General features: G+C 43.9%; 1 protein-coding gene across 5 annotated transcripts in view; it reads right to left on the bottom strand.

Moving 5' to 3' along the window:
* Nucleotides 1-20,423, bottom strand: part of UTRN (utrophin) — a 593,146-nt gene that overhangs the window by 400,902 nt on the left and 171,821 nt on the right. For all 5 annotated transcript variants that reach the window (XM_075554433.1, XM_075554432.1, XM_075554428.1 and 2 more), the window contains exons 17-23: nt 19,232-19,401; nt 15,629-15,752; nt 13,646-13,733; nt 4,800-5,041; nt 4,461-4,641; nt 2,654-2,799; nt 1,782-1,994 (exon numbers count right to left, since the gene is read on the bottom strand). In XM_075554433.1, the coding sequence (XP_075410548.1) occupies nt 1,782-1,994; nt 2,654-2,799; nt 4,461-4,641; nt 4,800-5,041; nt 13,646-13,733; nt 15,629-15,752; nt 19,232-19,401 (1,164 nt within the window). The remainder of the gene's footprint in view (nt 1-1,781; nt 1,995-2,653; nt 2,800-4,460; nt 4,642-4,799; nt 5,042-13,645; nt 13,734-15,628; nt 15,753-19,231; nt 19,402-20,423) is intronic.

The following is a 20,423-nucleotide window of genomic DNA, read 5'->3' on the forward strand; positions in this document are numbered from 1 at the left end:
CACCTGCTGACAAAGAGAGGAAAGTAAAGCCACCCACAACGATCAACGAGTCAAAAATACTGCGTTGCACACAGCACACTCCTCTCCATTATTAATGGCTGTTCTCCTGGGAGCTCAGTCTGAAGTGGAAGCTTACGCTTCGGGGTCACTGCCTCTTCACACACCACACACCAATCCATCTTTAGTCTGCGAAGCACCCACAGGTGTTGTCTTTTGGTTCCTGGGTCCAAGAGATTCTCCTTAAGTTCAGTGCTCGCTGGTCTGATTTCCCAGCCACGTGATCTCGGGGGTCTACTGACTCCTCTCCTACCACAGCTTCTGTGACCTTGCTTTTCAAAACATCACAGCCATAAAAGTGCTCTTCACTTTGAATCTCTTCAACTTTTTATCAATGTTCTTGACACAAGTTCAGATACATATGAAACACCCATGCACACCCACAAAGGACAGAGTTCCACTCTGACAACTCCATCATAAACTGTCATGTAAGACAAATCACCCCATTTTCAGTTTTCATTGTTATTGCACAGAGACTGACAATAAAGTGTTCATCTATGTCAGTGGTTCTCAACCTTCCTAGTGTCGCGACCCTTTCATACAGTTCCTCATGTGGTGGGGACCCCCAACCATAAAATTATTTTCATTGCTCCTTCATAACTGTAATTTTGCTACTGCTATGAATTGGGGAACCCCTGTGAAAGGTCGTTCGAGCCACAGAGGGGTCGCAACCCACAGGTTGAGAACCGCTGATCTAGAGCTCTCCCATTAAAAAAACCTGTTTGGGAAACTGTTTCTACATGTTTCTCCCAGGCAAAATGCTAAAAGTTGACTTTATCTTTCACTGACCACTTTCTCCTCATCTGCCCTCACATCAGGAGCCCTGGTGGTGTGGTGGATGTGCACTGGGCAGTGAGCCGCATGGTCAGCAGGTCAAAACCCACAGCAGCTCCTCAGGAGAAAGACTGGGCTCTCTACTCTCATAAACAGCTAGACAGTCTGGAAGCCCACAGGGAGTCAGTGTAATCAGCAGAGACTCGACGACAGTCAGTTTGTGGGTTGTTGCCTGCACATTTTCCCTTTCTTCTGGGACCTTAACGCAGCTTCCTCTGTTGACAATTTGCGATGTAGCACAGCATCCTGTCTCTGAATTGTTGTGCCCCATGGATTACATGCTTTCCCAATCAGACACTCTCCGCTCAGGGCCTGGTTCAGATTTTCTATCCAAAACCTTAACAAATAAGTTCAAGAACTCAGTTATTTGAACTACCTAGGCAACTCTTGCTGGAAACCCCTGTTGTCGGTGCCTTGAATAGATGTTGACTTCTGACAACCCTGGACGACCAAGGAGAACTGCCCACAAGACTCCCAAAGCTGGACTACGTATGCACCCACCTTTCCCCCGGGGATCAGCTGGTAGATTGGAACCGTGGAACTTTCTGTTAGCAGCAGCGAAGCTTAACCACTTCACCACCAGGGTTCCAGGCGGTATAAATGGCAAATGCTCAATGGACAACCCCAAAATTGGGGCTAACCTGCCCAGAGGCACCATGGGAGAACCCCTTAAAATACTCTTCTGAAAGATCACAGACCGGCACATTCAAAAGGACTCCTTTGGTGAGCAAGTTGTAAGTCTAACGCTAAAATCGTAATCAGTATGGGACAAGAAAGAAGGTCAAAATTCTCAAATGCTGACTACGCCTGAAGTTATCATTACTAGTAATAGTGATCATTACTATCCAATCCTTTAATAAACTCCAACTTCCGTGGGCCTCTGGACTTACCTTAAAAGCCCTGAGCTTGGGTGTGATCTCCTCAAGCAGACGCAGGTCCTTGGAAACGCTGGCCTTCAGTCTGTCCCACTTGCCTTGAACAGCGTCAAATTCCTGCCGATAGCGGTTGTCCGCATCGGGAGACGCGTTCTTCTCCAGAGCTTTCGTTTCCTCCGCAAGTTTGTCTAATGCAAGCCTTTGATTCTCAAGAATGTCATTAAGGGCCTGGAAGAGTTATTTCAAACTTAAAATATGTCCAAAACTATGTCATCTATAGGAATACAGCCATATGAACATCCCTACAGATAACATATTGAAGAAAACAAAATCAAAAAGAATGTGAAATATTCAAGAAAAAAATAAATAAAAATTAAAGCTTTCCCTTCATGAGCTGTGTGTAAGTCAGACATAATACACTGAATACACTGAATGGCACCAGAACCACACACCAGTGAGGGCCAACCCTGCCGTGATAAGGGTTTATCTATTTTTCTGATGGAACATGTGAACCAAGAGGCTACTTAACTAAATGACAAGGGAAGCAATCTTATTCGGCATAAAATTAATTGCCATTCAATTTGACTACTAGTCTCCATTTTATTAAAGGTATTTTAGCAAATCACAAACATGTTGGGAATTTTTGGAGAATTAAAATAGAAGCAGAAAATATGTCTTTTCTAATTACAAGGTACTTAAAATCTAGCTTTCTTTTCATTAAGGGTTGCCATTAAAGTAACTAACTTCAAATTAAATAAAATTACATTACCAATTTTAACCAAAAGTGACCATTAAAAAGTACCCCAAAAGGCATTTCAAATTATCGTGTCATGTGAGAACCTAAAAATGGTCCTTAAGAAAGAAATGCCTGAAAATGTGTACATTACCTTTTTTTCACGCAGGACCTTCTCCACCTCGGCGAGCTCATTCAAAACACTCAGCGAAGCCTGGGCCTTGTTCTCTGAGTCGTTCAGCTTCTCTTTCAGTGTCTTCAGGGTTTCCAAATATTCACGTCCAGGTTGGCTCTTCAGTTCTGTTTGTTTAAAAATATCTCATTTGAGAGAACCAAGTTGGGAGTCAAAAATTATTTTAGATTCCATTCATCTTCCATGAATGGATTCTGATACCGATTACCTTACTTAGACCCTACCACTGAAAGGAAAGTTGCTGGTAGTTAATGAAATAGATCGTGCCATTGGCATGTCTGAGCATGAATGACTTCGTTCCCGCAGATGTTACTTTCTGAAAAACTGCCTACGTCAGGATTAGGTTTCTTCCTCTCAGCATGATGAAGGGACTCCCTGAAGGGGCCACTTACAATGTCCCTTTTGTCTCACATCATTGCCTCCGTTCTGATTGCACCATCGAGAAAGAAGGGAAAAACAGACCCCCACAACTAGCTCAAGCTGCCATGTGCAGCGGCGGCACGTTAGTCAGGAAGACTTCAGTCAGGCGGGGACCGGTATGCCGAAGAATGGTCACGCTCCGAGTCTTTCTGGATAATATCGACGTAAGCTAGTGGTGTAAAGCTCATTTGCCAGTAACAGTTGTGGGAAAGGAATTGAGATCTTCGGAAGCACAAAGTTAAGAAACCAAGTTAAGTCACTGTTGAAGTTGCCCGTGATCTTTATAAAAAAGAACAGTGTGTTGTCTAACAACAAGTGAAGAAGGAGGTACACCCAAGCTTTGATTTCACATTCTCGGTCCACTTAATACAGAGAGCAGAAGCAGGACACATGTGTTTAATATGCAAACATACAGATTCTTCTGGTGATCACAGAATCTACAAGTGCCAACTGAAACGTGCTCACCCCCACCCCACCCCGCAAAACACAACCCACTACCATCAAGTCATTTCAGACTCATACCAACCCTATAGGTCAGGGCAGAATTGTTCACACAGGTTTCTGAGACGGAAACTCTTTACGGGAGTAGAAAGGCTCATTTTTCTCCCCCAGAGCGGCTGGTGGTTTCAAACTATTGACCTGGCAGTTAGCAGACCAGTGTATAACCCACTGTGCCCTGGACATCTAGTGAGGGTCTGCTTAAATGTGTAATGTATCTTTTTAGCATAGCATTACATAATACCACCAAGTCTTAACTTATGCAATAGCCAAGGAGAAAAAAACTTACACATAAATGAACTCTCAAAATCTTTACCAGAAAACCTTCCAAAAAGGGTTTGCTCCAAAAGTAAGAAATCACCCCAAATGTTCAGATTCTGAACGAAGGAATAGCATTTCTTTGAGATTAGACTATTTGGAGCAGACGGAAGCAACAAGTAATGATTTTTTGAGTCTGAGGAGTAATGCGGTTAGCTGGCTTCCACCAATCAAAGGGGAAAAAAGCTACTGGCCACCATGTAAAGTCACTCTGTCCTATAACATAAGTTCAGAGCGGGCGAGATCTGTTTAGAGCCCCCAACACATCTGAGTAGGGTTCAAGGAATTGTCAGGAGGCCCTTGAAAATGAACAAAAATAATCATTCTTTTAAAAAAACAAATTCTGAAACCGAAACAAAAATCAATCATTTTTTCAATAGATAAAAAATGGAGGGCTTGGGGGAAAACAGGGAGGCTGGTGCACATCCCAAGTCATGTAACTCTTGGAAAGGAATTTTTAAATCCAGGCAAGCTGTCCGGAGAGAAGAGCGACTTGAATTAGCCAATAAGAAAACCAGCAGGAAGGGCTCACCATTCTCTAGCTGCCGCTGCCGATCCTCTAAATCTTGTCGCAAAGCTTGGTGGCGGTCCAGAAAGCCATCCAAGCTCTCCTGGACAAAAGCTGGCGCGGAGGGATGAGACGTCAGGGCCGAGCAGCTGGCACAGAGCATTTCAATCTTAGGTTGGAGGCCGATGAGGCTGGTTAATTCCCACTACATAAGAGAAAAGATGGTCACTCACTCACAGAAGATGAACATCGGCCCAGAGGGTTCACCAGAGGACAAGGGAGCCCAAAGCGCCCGCTACAAGTGCCTTCCGTAAGGATGGCACTCATCGACTTCTCTCCTGCCGCCAGAAGTTGGCTCCGTACCTGGCACGAGTCCTTCAGACTTGGCAAGCCCTGCTGGGGAGGTACGGAGAAGGGGGTTCGTTTCACCCACTCCTCCTTTTTCATCAGGGTCTTTTCAAGCTCATCAAGCTGTTGAAAGTAGGCGTTTATTTCTTCCTGGAGCTGAATCTTTTTTGCCACGTCTTCCAAGCGCTGGGAGAGCGTCTTCCATTCGGAGGAAACCTTCTCCAGAATGTTCTGAATGTCTTCAGTCGGAAGACCTTCTATATGCACATGAAAAACAAGCAGCCAATTTGTATATCGCAAAACTTGCTTCAACGGCATTATACACATGCTAGCAAGTTCTACATGATGAGGCAATGGCTTCGGTCATAATCACTCATTCCCTTAACACCCTCTTCAGCACAACACAGTGTTAATGGTGCACTGAAAAATAAGGATGTTTTTGATTCCTTAACTGAAGTAAAGGAGAAATAGCTAGAGAGGTGGACACACACTCACACACACACACACTCACACACACACTCACACACACACACTCACACACACTCACACACACACACACTCACACACACACTCACACACACACTCACACACACACACACTCACACACACACTCTCACACACACACACTCACACACACACTCACACACTCACACACACACACACACACACTCAGGAGAGATGCAGTCACTGTCTTTTCTACTGAATGCAGGCTTCTTTCCTCAATGTCCTCCCATTCTGTTAGTTTCTAGCCTGAACCAAGCAAATAAAATTACTGCCCAAGCCTGTCTGGGGGTTCTGGCAATGGACAGATGATCATCTGACACGAGGATTGGGGTAGCGAGCTAAGATAGGCAGGAGGCAGCTTGAGCCTCTGCTAATAGAACCACAATGTTGTCTGAGTAGCAAAATGAATGGCAAGAGTTGCCAGTGCTGGAAGGCAACTTGAAGAGTGTAGAAAAACCGTGCCAGCAGCCAGGCCCAGAAGCTTTGGCAAGATCTACTAAGTGTGCATCTCATAATCAAGTAAAAACACAACATGGCAATGCACCAGTCAGATGATCTACTTTAGAGATCAGAGCAAAGAGGAGGTGGGGGAGTCACTATTTTTCATTACTAGCATCTTATGAATTTGGTTAGTGAAAGTGATGGAGTTCTTTATAAACCATTGAAATTCATCATTGGTCTTCCCATTGTGAAAAACTAAACCCTTACAATTCCTATGAGAAACCGTGGCAAACCTGCCCGGGGATCACCATAATTCTAAGGAAAGCGACCTGTTCACAGGCTGACTTTTGCATCTTCACTATTTAAGTAGGAGGGCGGAACGACTACACAACACCGCAAACATATGCCATCAAAAGATATAGCGTCTGAGGTCGTAAAGACTTGAAGGCAAACAAGTGGCCATCTAGCTCTGAAGCAAAAAAGCCCACATGGAAGAAGCACACCAGCCTGCGTGATCACGAGGTACCAAAGAGATCAGTTATCAGGCATCAAAGAACAAAAATCGTATCACTGTGTTCTCACCTCCCTGACACAATCACTGGGGACAAATGGGTGCATAACCAAATATGGTGAAGAAAGCTGATGTTGCCTGGCTATCAAAAGATAAATACGGCACCTGGAGTCTTAAAGGCTTGAAGGTAAACAAGCGACCATCTAGCTCAGAAGCAACAAAGCCCACATGGAAGAAGCACACCAGCCTGTGTGATCATGAGGTGTCCAAGGGATCAGGTGTCAGGCATCATCAGAACAAAAATCATAACATTGTGAATGAGGGGGGAGTGCGGGGTGGAGACCCAAAGCCCATTTGTCAGCCACTGGAGATCCCCTTACAGAAGGGTCTTGGGGAGGAGACAAGTCAGTCTGGGTGCAATGTAGCAATGATGAAACATACAACTTTCCTCTAGTTGCTAAATGCTTCCTCCTCCCCCACTATCATTATCCCAATTCTACCTTACATATCTGGCTAGACCAGAGGATGCACACTGGTACAGATAGGAACTGGAAACACAGGGTTCCAGGACAGATGATTCCTTCAGGATCAGTGGTGAGAGTGGCGATACTGGGAAGGTGGAGGAAGGGTGGGTTGGAAAGGGGAAACCAATTACAAGGATCTACATATAACCTCTTCCCTGGGGGACGGACAACAGAAAAGTGAGTGAAGGGAGATGTCAGACTGCAAGATATGACAAAATAATAATTTATAAATTATCAAGGGTTCATTAGGGAGAGGGGAGCGGGGAGGTGGGGAATGAGGAGCAGAAGCCATGGGGCTTAAGTGGAGAGCAAACATTTTGAGAATGATGAGAGCAATGGATGTACAAATGTGCTTTACACAATTGATGTATGTATGGATTGTGATAAGAGTTGTATGAGCCCCTAATAAAATGATTTTTTTTAAAAACACATGCCATCAAGATGCAGGGTATTGAGAGTCCCAATGCTAACATCAGTGTGTAAGACCAAAAATCACATGTGATCCACTGACCGCAGCACCGGGAACAGGTCTCCTATCACATGGTACCCACTGAAGACTAATTTGCCAGCAGGACTATGGCACAGTTTGAATCGATGGCCCACCTTATTAGTTGGAGTCCCCTCCTTGCTCGCCCCGACACAGGTAATAGAACACGAGGTCAAGACAAAATGTGAGCACCCCACAGTCCATGTTAATGCAGGTCACATTAAGCAAATCACCCTCCTCCTTACACACCCTCTGGTCAACAGACACATTCGCCCGCTCTGTGGACAGTGAAATCACAAGAGCCACTACATGCTCGTGTCAAGGCAATTAAGCAAGGAGGAAAATCAGGCTGGTTTTTTGAAATCCTGGCATCCTCTCTGAAAAGGAAGAAAAGGCACTCGTTTTGTTCTACCAGACAAGCTGGAGAAGCTTCCCTGCGCTCTTCTCTCTAATTGATTATTCACCAACAATGCGTGACGACCCATTCATTTTGCCCACGCTCAACATTTAAATCATCCTTTTCCACACCTAAGATATTGAAGGCTGAATGCATGTCAGTTAATCATCAAAGCCTAATTTGCATACTTTAACATGAAAACTGTCTTTTATTTTCTAAAGTAATTGCTTCCAAAGATGCAGAGTCAGAGATTTCCTCGACAGAACACACAACTCTGAGGCCGTAATGGTCAAGGCCAAATCGATGGCAGTATCATGGCAGGACACAAACAGAGTCCTCCCTTAGTCCCTCTTGCCTTACACTTTTTAATACAGCAATATTGGGATCAAAGAAAATGTTTTCAAAACATGGGGTGGAAAATTATCAGTGTCTGCAGACCCAAAATTTTGCCAGCATAATGAGCATCAACATCTAAAATCACATTATCCAAGGGCCCAACTACTCTTCTATCAGTTGAAGACCTCGAGGAAGAAGACAATCCTAATTAAAAAAAAAAAAAACAGGTGAAATTAAAATCAAGCACATTTTTAAAAAATGCTATATGAGACATAACTGGAACAATTCAAATAAACCAAGCAGAAAGTCCTTCCAGATGTGATCAGAGGGGAAAAAATTTGATCTGAGAAAAAGTGATTATGTGAACATATGGGGTTTTTTTAAACATGTTTTACTGATGCCTTTTATGTGCTTTTCTAACAGAACTAAATAATTTATCCACAGACAAATTATATAGCCAGACACTGGAAAAGCAGCATGGTGCAAAAACGTCCCTCTACATTAATTTTCTGTTTTTGCAGAGCGTAATTTGTCCAGCGTGTGGCTAGGGAAGGATGGCGATAAATTATTCGTGTTCCAGCATTTGTTTTGCATCTGGGGAGGGAAACGCCACACCACCTATGCGTGTCTTTCCATTCAGCACTTCCAGTTTTATAGCAGCACTTTAACTAAGAGCACTGGAAACAGGTGGGGGGATACCGAAATTATTCGTGTTCCAGCATTTGTTTTGCATCTGGGGAGGGAAACGCCACACCACCTATGCATGTCTTTCCATTCAGCACTTCCAGTTTCATAGTAGCACTTTAACTAAGAGCACTGGAAACAGGTGGGGGGATACCGTGCAAATACGAGAAAATCATGATGGACAAAGCGGAGACACAATGGGACAGCAAGGTGCTTTATTCCCTCACTAACAGAGGCAGCCACCCACCTCCTCTTCCCACCAAAATCAGCAAGTTAAACTGAGAACATGCAAGATCCACTTCTTTATTTTGGGGGCCTCTTACAATGCTTATTACAATCCGTACATCAATTGTAGCAGGTATATTTATACATATGTTGCCATCATTTTTCCTAGACAGTTACTTTCTATGAAAAGCAAAGCCCGTGGTATCAGCTCCTCTTTTCGCTCCTCCCTCCCCCACCCAGCCTCATGACCCCTCAATAGATTATAAATCATTTTTATTTTCATACCTCACACTGACCACTGTCTCCCTCGCCCCCCACCCATGGTTTCCATTGTTGTTCCCCCTGGAGGGTGGGGTGTGGTCGTGGTCCATTTCTATGGACTGCTTTTCTTCTTGTTTATAGACTACAGTGTGGGGAGGGGGTGTTAGGAAGAGCTCCAGGTGTCCAAGGAGACACAGTGCCATCGTGGATTGAGTGTCAGGCTGCTAACTTCAAAGTCGACCATTCAAAGTGACCAGGCACTCCGTGGGAGAGAGCGAAGGCTGTCTGCTCCTGTACAGACTGACAGTCACAGAAACCTCTACTCTGTCCTTGAAGGCCTGGCTGCTGAAAGTGTTTCCACTCACAACCCCTTTTCAGGGGAGAAATTTGCAATACTGGTAAGGGCTGCCAGAGAGACACCTCAGATTCATGATCCGTTTGGTTTTGAATTAATTTTTGGTGGCTGCATGTTGAGAAACTTTTCACTTTTGCCAACCCTCTTGAGAACCCCACATCCGGGCATGCCACCTAAACGGGGTGTGACTCACAGGGTTTCTAGTCACTGAAAGCACCTCAGTGGCCGTGGGCTCCAGGTGTCCTAACTTTTGGGGGAACAGGGTGATTTTAGATACTACAACGTGGCATTCCTGGAAACCAGGTTCCACTTATTGCCATTCCTTCTCGAAGGCTTCGCCACACTTGCTTCTCTTGCTGCTGGAGGTGATGGTGGTGGTGGTGGTGGTGGTGGTGGTGGTGGTGGTGGTGGTGGTGGTGGTGGTGGTGGTGGTGGTGGTGGTGGTGGTGGTGATGGAGGTGGTGGTGGTGGAGGTGGTGGTGGAGGTGGTGGTGGAGGTGGTGGTGATTTAGATCTCCGTGTATTCAATGGTTTTATTCCCCAGCTTCCCTCCCAGGCTTGTCTTTTACATAGAATCAGGATCCTCCCGTGAGTCTAGCACCACCAAGATGATGCAAAATCTGAACGGTTTCTGATGAAATTAGGTAAGTGGCCATTAGGTACCAAGTGCATTGCCTTCTCGCCACAGTAGAAAGCCGCATGTACCACGTTCCCCAGCATGGCTCTTGACCTTCTGCAAGCATCGCATTTCCCATGAACTCAATTCCAGCAGATTTTAGGACTTGCCTATTCTTAGTAAGATTTGATCAAGCAAAAGCTTGACTCAGCTAGTAGGCCTAGAGACAGAGGGATTATGTGACTTGCCGAAGGACACAAGCTGGAAGGGGGCAGGAGAACCCAACGTCTTGGCTTTCCTAACCCAGGAGTATCCTCAGTGCATCTTATCATCTCTCTCACTGGCTTCTCGCCACCATCAATGCTGGCACACCAGTCTGCCGCAACAACTAAAGCGGGCAGAGAAAAGGGTGCTCAAGTCAGCAAGGAGACCCCTGTTTGCACCAGACTAGACCTGAGATCCAAGGTCTCTACAAAGCTGAAGTCGGAAGCAAAGATCTGCAGCCGGCAACGGCAGAAATGCCGCGAAGACATATTAGAATTCTTGAAAGAATCAGCATCTTAAGAGAAACTACAACGTTTGTGAACTGCTGGGTCCGTTCAACAAGTACTTGAAAGAATATCTTTCAAGTGGGGGCTTCACCCCCAAGGGTAACTAATGGGAAAGGACGGACATTCCGCTTCATTTATAATTAAAACACAGATTGCCAATAGATCTTTGCATTATCTTACAATGAATAGGTATATACCGGTGTGTCTTCTCATAACCTTTTCTAATACATTAAAGGCTAGAAGCAAAACCAGTCTCTCTCTCTCTCTCTCTAATAAAATAAGAACAACAGTGGTTTTCTGAGGGTAGAGAAAAATGACTTGACCAGAAAACTTTCTAGGAAAATGGAAACATTCTATAAAGTGATATAAAACTTTCTGAGGAGATGAAAATATTGTATAAAGAATACGTCTGCATAGGCTAAGCAAGTGTAGTTGTGTAACTAAACTGCATCGCTAAGTGACATGAATTTCAGGATCTGTAAATTTTAATCTTAAGAAAAGCTGTAAAAAGCATAGTAGTAGTAATAGTAATCAACAAGAGGAAGTGGGAAGAGGTATATGTAATTTAAGAATTTGAGAATATTGCTCATTACGAATCTGAATAGCAATGTAGCAGGAGGTTCATATTAGTCTGTATGTTTATCCACATGTACTCCATCCCCGGAAAATAAACAGTGGAACACCACTGCTCTGACGACTCTGGTCAAAGTGATGGTCACAATCCTGCCCGTCCTTCATGACTTTCCTTAAGGGGAACTGCAGCCGACCTCCCAGAACTTAGTGTCACTGGAATGGGAAATGGGGCTGATGCAGCAGATCCTTCCCGCCACTTCACGGGGAATCAATGCACACCTGTTGGGCAAGACTACTTTCTCTCCGCAGGCTCACTGGTAGCGCCATGGGTCAGGCAGTGAGCTATGAACAACAAAGTCAGAACGTCAAACTGCTCCCATAAAGATTTAGTCTCGGGGTTGCTGAGAATTAGAACCAATTCCATGTTAGTGGATTTGATTACGGATTTTTGTCTGGTTCACAGGGTACAAAGATATATATAACGTGTTTACGCCTGTCTATAGTTGTACATACATTGAGTGAAAATCGTAAACACAAGTAACACCTTCTCAAATACAACTATTTAAGAAGTACCTGCTGTAATTTATTGAAATGAATTAACCTTCATGAAATTATCTTAATATAGCACCACTTTCAATTTTTCCAAAATACAAGGCTTTTCATGCAACACCATCCAAAAATAATTCCCAATGAATAATCTCAGTATTTTAAATCTTGCACACCGGAAGATTTTCACTGTGCTGATATATCAAGAATACTAGGTTCTGACCCCATGGAAATGAGACCAACTTTGCTTTTACCCATTTCATATAATCATTCTCAAGGGTTCATAAAGGTGGGAGGGTAGAGAAAGGAGGGAAAAAAGAGGAGCTGATACCAAGGGCTTAAATAGAAATTAAATGTTTAAAAAATGATTATGGCAACATATGTACAAATATGCTTGATACAATTGATGCATGGATTGCTATGAGAGTTATAAGAGCCCCCAATAAAATGATCTTTAAAAAAAAAGAATGAAGAAAATGTCGTAAAATTAATTGTGATGATTCTACATCTCTTCTTGATGTGACTAAACTACTGAATTGTATGACATATGAATTATATTCCAATAAAACTATTTTAATTTAAAATTTTTCATTATGAAAAAAATCTGCTCTCTTAAAGAGGAAAAAGGTACTAAAATACTTTTCTAGAAAAGAGTTTTATCAACCTTGCAGAACAGGATTCAACTATTTGTGCAGATAATAACAAATTACAGTGAACATGGCAAAAAAAAACAAGAATTCTAGAACGGTGCTTCCATTGAGCCTACACATAGACTAACAGAATAAGAGGATACTGTATATTTTATAATCAGGAAAGGTATGTGTCAGGTTAGCATACTTCCACCATACTAACTATGTCTATATGCTCAGCAAATAACCTGAGAAGCCGAACTATATCAAGAAAGTGGCAATGGGATTGGCAGGAGGCTCCCGAACAACCTGCAACATGCAGACAGCACAGCCTTGCTGGCGGAAAGGGAGGGCAGCAGGAAGCACTTATTGATGAAGATCAAAACCGCAGCCCTCAGGATGGATTATCACTCAAGATAAAGAACACACAAATCCTCCCAACTGAGTCAGTAAGTGACATGATGACCAATGGAGAAGAGGCCAACGTCTAGGATTTCCTATTAGTTGGATCCGCAATCAATGCCCCTAGACGTGGCAGTCGGGAAGTGAGATGACCCACCGCATTGGGGAATCTGCTGCAGCAGTCCCCTTGGAAACAACAGAAAGCAAAGACAGCACTTTGAGGACTAATATGCTGAACAGGACGGGGTCATGGCATTTCTAATCGCCTTATACTGGTAGGCATGTGAAATCAGGACAATGAATAAAGCATTGATGCCTTTGAATTATGGTGTTGGTGAAGAACAGAGAATCTGTAGCATGGACTGCAGAAGAACAAACAACTCCGTTTAGGTGAAAGTGGAGGCAGGATACTCCTTAGACAAGCGGACAGTGAGGTTCTCTAGCTCTCTCGAGGAGGATTGAGCTGAGTAGAGGGTTAGCAACAAAGACAACCTTCCATAAAGTGGTCTAACAATGTGCTGCAGCCATGGCGCTGACTGTGAGAATGCTCCTTATGAGGGAACACCGAGCTGACTGCACCGACGAGAGAGAGCTGCTATCACTATTGGCTACCAATGAGTGCGTGCGCCCTAAGAGCAACCCCGTGTAAGAGAGGAGAAGTGCCTCCGAGCTTTCTGGGCTGAAATCGTCACGCCAGGCCATAACTCCAGGCCTCACTCCTGGGAGCTGCTGTGTGGGGTAAAATCGGTTTCTGACTTTCACATTGCAAATGTTATTCAATGACACCACAGAAAACAGAAAACAAAGGAAGAACCTTACCTTTCCTCATTTGCTCCAAAAGGATTTGTCCAGTTTGACTTAATTCATCCAATTTGGGGCTTCTTTCTGTCTGTTCTTTTTCTAAACCCTTAAGGCAAAAAAAAATGTCCCAAAATTACAATATTGCAAATTCTTCATTTCAACACATTGATGATATTTTAAGTTTATATCTTACATACTTTTTAAGGTCATTCCCTCAACAGTTACCTAGGAGAACATCACAACTCAAAATTATACAAATCCAGTCTATTCTCTAGAACTCCTGAGATGATTAATTTAATCAAGCAAGTATCAAAACTCAGAGCAACCATAGAACGTGGTTCTTTCTGTGGGGGCATGGGGTGGCTGGGGGAGGGGTCTATATCGTAATTATAAGGGAGGCACTTAAAATGATTGTTTTAGATCCAGGACATCTGCTCACATGTATAGCCTGGGTACAAGGATAACTCAAAAAGTATGGCTACATAATCAAGAAGCCTTTATTAAACAAAAATAGAATAGTACCAAACTACTGTTTCTCAGCATAACCTTCATCTAGTTCTAGACACATATGAAGGCAATGATTCTCTCTCTCTAATCCTTCCTCAATAATTCTGCGCTCTTTGATTTACTTTCAACCGAGCCCATTCATCAGCCCACAGAAAAACTCCGTACTCAATAAGCAAGAACTCCAGGAATGCTAGAAACGGTAATGATGGCTGGACATTACTGAGAATGCACGCCCCGAAATGATTAAAATGCTTAATGTGGTCTCTCAATAAAGTGCCACAATGAAACAGGCAAGCAAACAGACAGGCGTCCACCTGGTCAGTCTAGCATGTGAGGAGGTGGCCCTGTTGACAGCCCTCAGGGTATTCTGGGCATGTCAGAAGGTGGGGACAGCCATTAGTGGCAAAAGCTTACAGAGAGAGCAGGTCTGAAAAGAACTGAAATACATCCTTTGGATTTGGAAGCCAAATGCAAGTGGTGACCATGGTATTCCCTTCTGGTGGAATAATAAAGCAGAAATCAGTCTAGGCTTCCCAGGGGAACATTGAAAGTGGGTCAAGGCTTGACCCCCAATCACCTCTCCTACCTCAACCCTTGATTTTTTTCATACACACACACCATGCGTTCCCTAAGATAAAACCCTTGCTTCAGAGATCCCTCAGTACTTCCTCATCTCCACACCCGGCTCAGGGATACTTCCTGCCCAGTGTGCCCTCCCAACCAACCGGAAGTGCCACCCTCCTTCCGCCCCTCCCACTCGGGGACAACCACAGTCTTCCTCTCCTCCTGGCTCCTGTGTAGCCACTACCTCGTCACTTGCATCACAGATACTGAGACCTGCTTTGTGTTTTTCAACTGTTCTTCAAACTCTTTAGAGGCAGATACGTAAACCAACAGGACTTGTACAGGGTGCCCCAAAATTACCAAGAAAGGATGAAAAGTGACACAATGAACCTCAACAGCATCATCACATGACCATTTCCTGTCCGAATTTCCAGGAAGACACAGAAGAATGCAAAGAAGAAACCAGTTGGCAACTAACTCCCACTCACTGGAGAGCTCCCCTGGGGCACAATAGCCTGGGCTCCGTAAGGATTTCAGTTTTTGAAACGGTGTGTGTTTTGAAATCATTCTGAGCTTTGACACAGTTTGCTGTATCCAGAAAGCTTACACAGATTCGTAAATTATTAGGGTTATTCATAAACTAGATTGAGTGGAGCTAACCCATCTTTAGAAACAGCAACTGTATCACCTTAAGAAGCATTTCTCCCTGCACACCTCATTGGTTAAGGAGGAAAAACCGCCTCCTTCACAAGGGAGCCTCTGACAGGTAGCTCAAAACAATTTGAAATTTGCTTCCATGTTCTCAACACTACCATTTGAGTACATTTCTTTTGCTGGAAGTTTTCAGATCCCAGTGCATCTCTCGGCCAACACAAACCAAAGTGGATGAAATATTTTTATTCACAAAGAAATAATCATTTCAGGCTTTACCTTCAGCTTCTGTTTCATTTCTGAAGTCTCTCGCTTCTTCTTGAACTCTTTAATCTCTGTCGACTGAATGGCACTATTTGATCTCACAATCCAGTTCAGCAGCTCTGCACTGACAGCATCAAACCTGATGTAAAAATTCAGAGATATCGCTGTCATTAATCTCCTTTATTATTTCACGGGTCTCCTTTTTTTATATAATCATTTTACTGGGGGCTTGTACAACTTTTTTTTAAATCATTTTACTAGGGGCTCATATAACTTCTATCACAATCCATATATCCATCCATTGTGTCAAGCACATTTGTACATATGTTGCCATCATCATTTTCAAAGCATTTTCTTTCTATTTAAGCATGGGTCTCCTTTCATTGGGGACCAGAACCAACCAAAACACCCTTCAGAGACATGATTTTAACATTCCTCAAGATGGTACCCCAGAAATCACACACACACAAACACACGAGCGCGCGCGGCTGTAAAAGGAGATCATATGATTATAGGTATGATGAATAATAGTGAAAATATTAATAATAGTAAAATTAAGCATTTGTATACTTAAAATTTAAAAATTACTTCTGCTTCCATACACTGACGTGATCAATGAAAACCAGATTTAGCTACATAATAGCACATAAAAACAAGTACAGACAGTCCTAAAGTTAATTCTGTAGACTTGTTCATGACCTATTGAAGGGAAAAATACTCCATTCAATAGGTCATGAATGAGTCGACTTTATGCCAGGCACTAGGCAGGGCTCTGGATAAGAAAATTAATTATACACAAAGAGAGCAGTCAAAGAGTTTTCTGCCTAGTAAGGGAAGCAGAAAATAACAAAGAATGTATTTGGTACAAAGTGCAAGGATTTAGGAGGTACACTCTGGTGGTGTAGTGGCTATAGACTGGGCTGCTAACTCCAAGGTCAGCAGATCAAACCTATCAGTCACTCTTCAGAAGAAAGATGAGGCTATTTGCTCTCATAAAGATTTACAGCCTTGGAATCCCACGAGGGCAGTTCTACTCTGTCCTACAGGGTCACTTTGGGTCATGGTGAGTCGGAATCGAGTCAATGGCAGTGAATACAGGAATTCATACAAAGGAGGCTTCGTCCAATCAGGAAGACCTGTTTCTGTAGCCGAGAAGAAAAGGCCAGTGTTTGGCGTTTTCCTAGCAAAAGTAGCACAGAGGAAGGATGCCCATGGTTGGTCGAGTACAAGTCGTTGTGCGTTGCTGGAGTAGTGGGTACCAGGCAGGGAGTGGGGAATGAGAAGGTGACCAAGAGTCACTTGGCCCGGGTATCAGATGGCTTACAAAACACACGACGATGTCTGGGCTTCGCCAATGGGCGCCTGAAAGCCAGCTAGGGGTTTAAAACCACTCTTCGAAACAAACCTAGCGCCAGAGGGCCGATGCTGACCAAGAGTGACCCGCGGGACGGGGCATAACGGCCGCTGTGAGCTCCAGAGACTGTAACTCTTTAAAGCAGTAGGCAGTCCCGCCTTGCTGCTCTGGAAAGGCTGGTGGTTGGTAATGCTGATCTGGCGGGTCACGGTCCAAGGTGTCACGACTACACCACAAAAACGACCGCCATGCTGCCCTGGAGGAAAGTCTAACTCGAGTAGCCCCGTAGGATGGCGCAGAACCGGCCGGTACGGTTTCCAAGGAAACAGCTTGCCTCCTCTTCTACAGAGTGGCTGGGGGATTCAAACCACCAGATGTTCCACTGGCTGCTGAGAGCTTCACTACTACTCTGTACTGACGCCTGCAGGATCCTTTTCTACGTGCGGGATGGGAATCATAAGCCCAGGGGATCCGCACAGCAGCCCCAGCAGTCACATACTTCAGCACTCCATTTGGGAGGTGAAGGGGTTGCGCTCTCAAAGGTTCTAAAAAACGCTTCAAGGCCACAAAGACAATAACTAGCAGAGCTAGGATTCGAACACTGTTCCCTGGGCTCTATCCGACCCACAAGGCTTCTCAACGGAATCGCCAGGTACTTTCAGCAGCAACCTTGGTAGAGGGTGTGAACTCTTTCCAGAAACCTAACACACGAGACACATATGTCATTTCATGGAAGTGTAATTTCCTCGTATTAGGTGAGGGGTTTGGTGGCATCCTAGGTTTCAGAGTAAATGCCCAGGGGCTGGATCATGGTTCGGACAGTGGCATGCTTCTCCAGTCACCTCGAGAGCAGAACTCAAGACAGTAAGACACGGAACCCGCCGTCCCTTGAAAACTCTTGTCCCTCCGGGCTGCTGCAAACGTGGGCGGAGAAGCAACCTTATTGTTGAAGTCCCGGCGCATGGCATCTGTGTGTGGCGGCAGAATTCACCCGAGACAAACTTGTGTTGAAACGAAGGCCGGTCATCATGTACCCTTGTCTTCACAGCCCTCCACGCTTCCAAATGCCAAGTCAGCACCGGAGAGAAGCAGAGTCCCTGTCTGGCTGACCGCGGTGCACGCGACACAGACTCAGGCATCCTGCTAACATTCCTATCGGAAGCAGCTTCCTCCTCTGTTGCCTTGGCTCCACAGGCAAAGGTTGCCAGGCTGCAAGGCGATCTTTTGGGGAGGCAAAACCCCCACCTCATTAGCAAAATTAAAATTGTGTGCGATGATCAAAATCCTGCTAGGTCTCACAAATGCTAAATTGGGGAAGGCATATCATTTTTTTTTAATTCAAGCACAAAATAATTACCCAGTTGCCCACTAACTTGGATTCTCCTATTACAAAAAATGCAATCGAGTGGATTCTGCCTCATAGTGCCCATATAAGAAAGAGGAGAACTTCTCCTTAGAAACTGATTTCTAAGGCTGTGATCTTGAATGGGGGCAGTATCTGGTGTGTTGAACTGCTGACCTACTAGTTGGCGGCAGAGAAACTTAACCACTGCATCACCAGGGATCCTTCTACTATAAAAAGAGGGGCAGTAATGATATCAATCAGGGGCCATTTTGAAGACTGAGTGCTTTGAAGCAAAGAAAGTTCTTTCCATACAGTGAAAGCCACTGATTACAAGCCATGAGTAAAGGCTCAATATACGTCAGCTGTTACTGTTCATATTATAACGTCTCACTCTTCTGGTGTTGCACTAAGACAAAAGATCTCTTATGCCCCAAATTGATCTCTGCCAAAACAATCTGTTGAAGAATCTTAAAAGTGAAATAATGGAAGAAACCTAAGAGACCGCGGAGGGAAATGAGGTAAAAAGGAATAACTTCCTGAATTATCGTCCCTTTTGGTTTCCAGTAACGAGAAAAGGAAGCAGTGACAGTGGCTAGGAGATCGACGTAAAGCAAACTTGTAAGAGGTGTGACTCGTCCACGAAAGAGCAAGCGAGGGGCCCGGGCTCATGGCAGCACCACAAGGTAAACAGAAAATGAAGAAAGAAATAGTCCAGCACACAGCTCTCCAAACCAAGCACAGGATAAATAAATGTATCCAAAGGTAGCTTAGGTGCTTAGTAGCACTGAGTATTTTAATAGCTGGCTCTCCATAACAATAGTTTTGTTTAAATTGGCGTACTATTTGCATATGATTAATGAGTCTTATAAAATACATTTTGAGTACTATTGGATTTAGAGGCTTCTACGTGCACACTCACTTTTTCTTAGTTGCGACGTCTACATGGATCTGTCGCTTCTTTGGTGGAGGAGGAGGCGGCAGCTCTTGCTTAGACTTTTTGACAATTACTTGTTCCCTTATCCGAACGGTCTCCAAAAGATCCTTCTGGGGGATTTGGGACATTCCCAACTTTGCTACAGCTTGAGTCACCTGAAATAAAATTTAACCAAAGTTGTCATTTTGTTTAATGACAGGTCATTTTTTTTTCTGGGGGTGGGGGAGGGCATAATTCACATATCATAAAAGTCTCCCTTTTAAAAGAATACTATTCCAGTAGTACATTAGCATATTCCCAGAGCTGTATAATCACCACCACTACCTAATCCCAAAGAGTCTCATCACTCCCAAAGAAACCCTCTCACCATCAGTAAACATACCCCCATCTCTGACACACACCAGCCCTTGGCAACCCTATACCTGATTTCTAACTCTATAAATTTGTTTTTCATAGTAATGGACTCATATAGCATGCACTATATTTTCACACAAATAATGCATGCATTATATGGAGTTAGTTCCCCCAAAATTCATGAACCCCTTCACGTCTTATTTTCCTATGTGTACTAAACATTGTGTGTGTGTTGTATTTACATGGCCACATGACTAGAAAATATCCTGCACACCTTTGTGACTGGATTCTTCCCCTTAGCATAATATCTCCAAGGTTCATCTATGACGTAGCATGTATCAGTACAGAATTCATTTTCAGTGCTGAGGTGTGTGGCAATACCACATTCCGTTCAGTCCATGCATCCCTCAGTAGACATCTGATTACGCACTTTTTAGCTACATGAACAGCTCTACCACTAACATCCATGTACAATCCAATGTTTGATTTTTTATTAATTGACTAAATTAATCTTAACAGTTACAAATACTAGCTCCATTATCACTTACTGTTAAAGGGAGAATTGTGCTGTGGAAAAAAAGGTCTGTTGAATGCTAACCCACAAGTACCTGTGAATGTGGCTGACCCGTGCAGATCTGACTCGTTAACACGAAGCCATACCGCACTAAGGGAAAGCCCTAGTCCAAAGTGCGTAGCGTCGTTATCCAAAGAGGAGAAGAGACGCAGATGCATGGAAAGAAAGGAAGTTGTGGGAAGAGGGACGCAGAGGTGATAGTTATGCTTCCGTAAACACGGAGAACCTGGGGCTACTAGGTGCTGGAAA

Source organism: Tenrec ecaudatus, chromosome 7 (assembly GCF_050624435.1).
Source record: "Tenrec ecaudatus isolate mTenEca1 chromosome 7, mTenEca1.hap1, whole genome shotgun sequence".
NCBI lineage: Eukaryota > Metazoa > Chordata > Mammalia > Afrosoricida > Tenrecidae > Tenrec > Tenrec ecaudatus.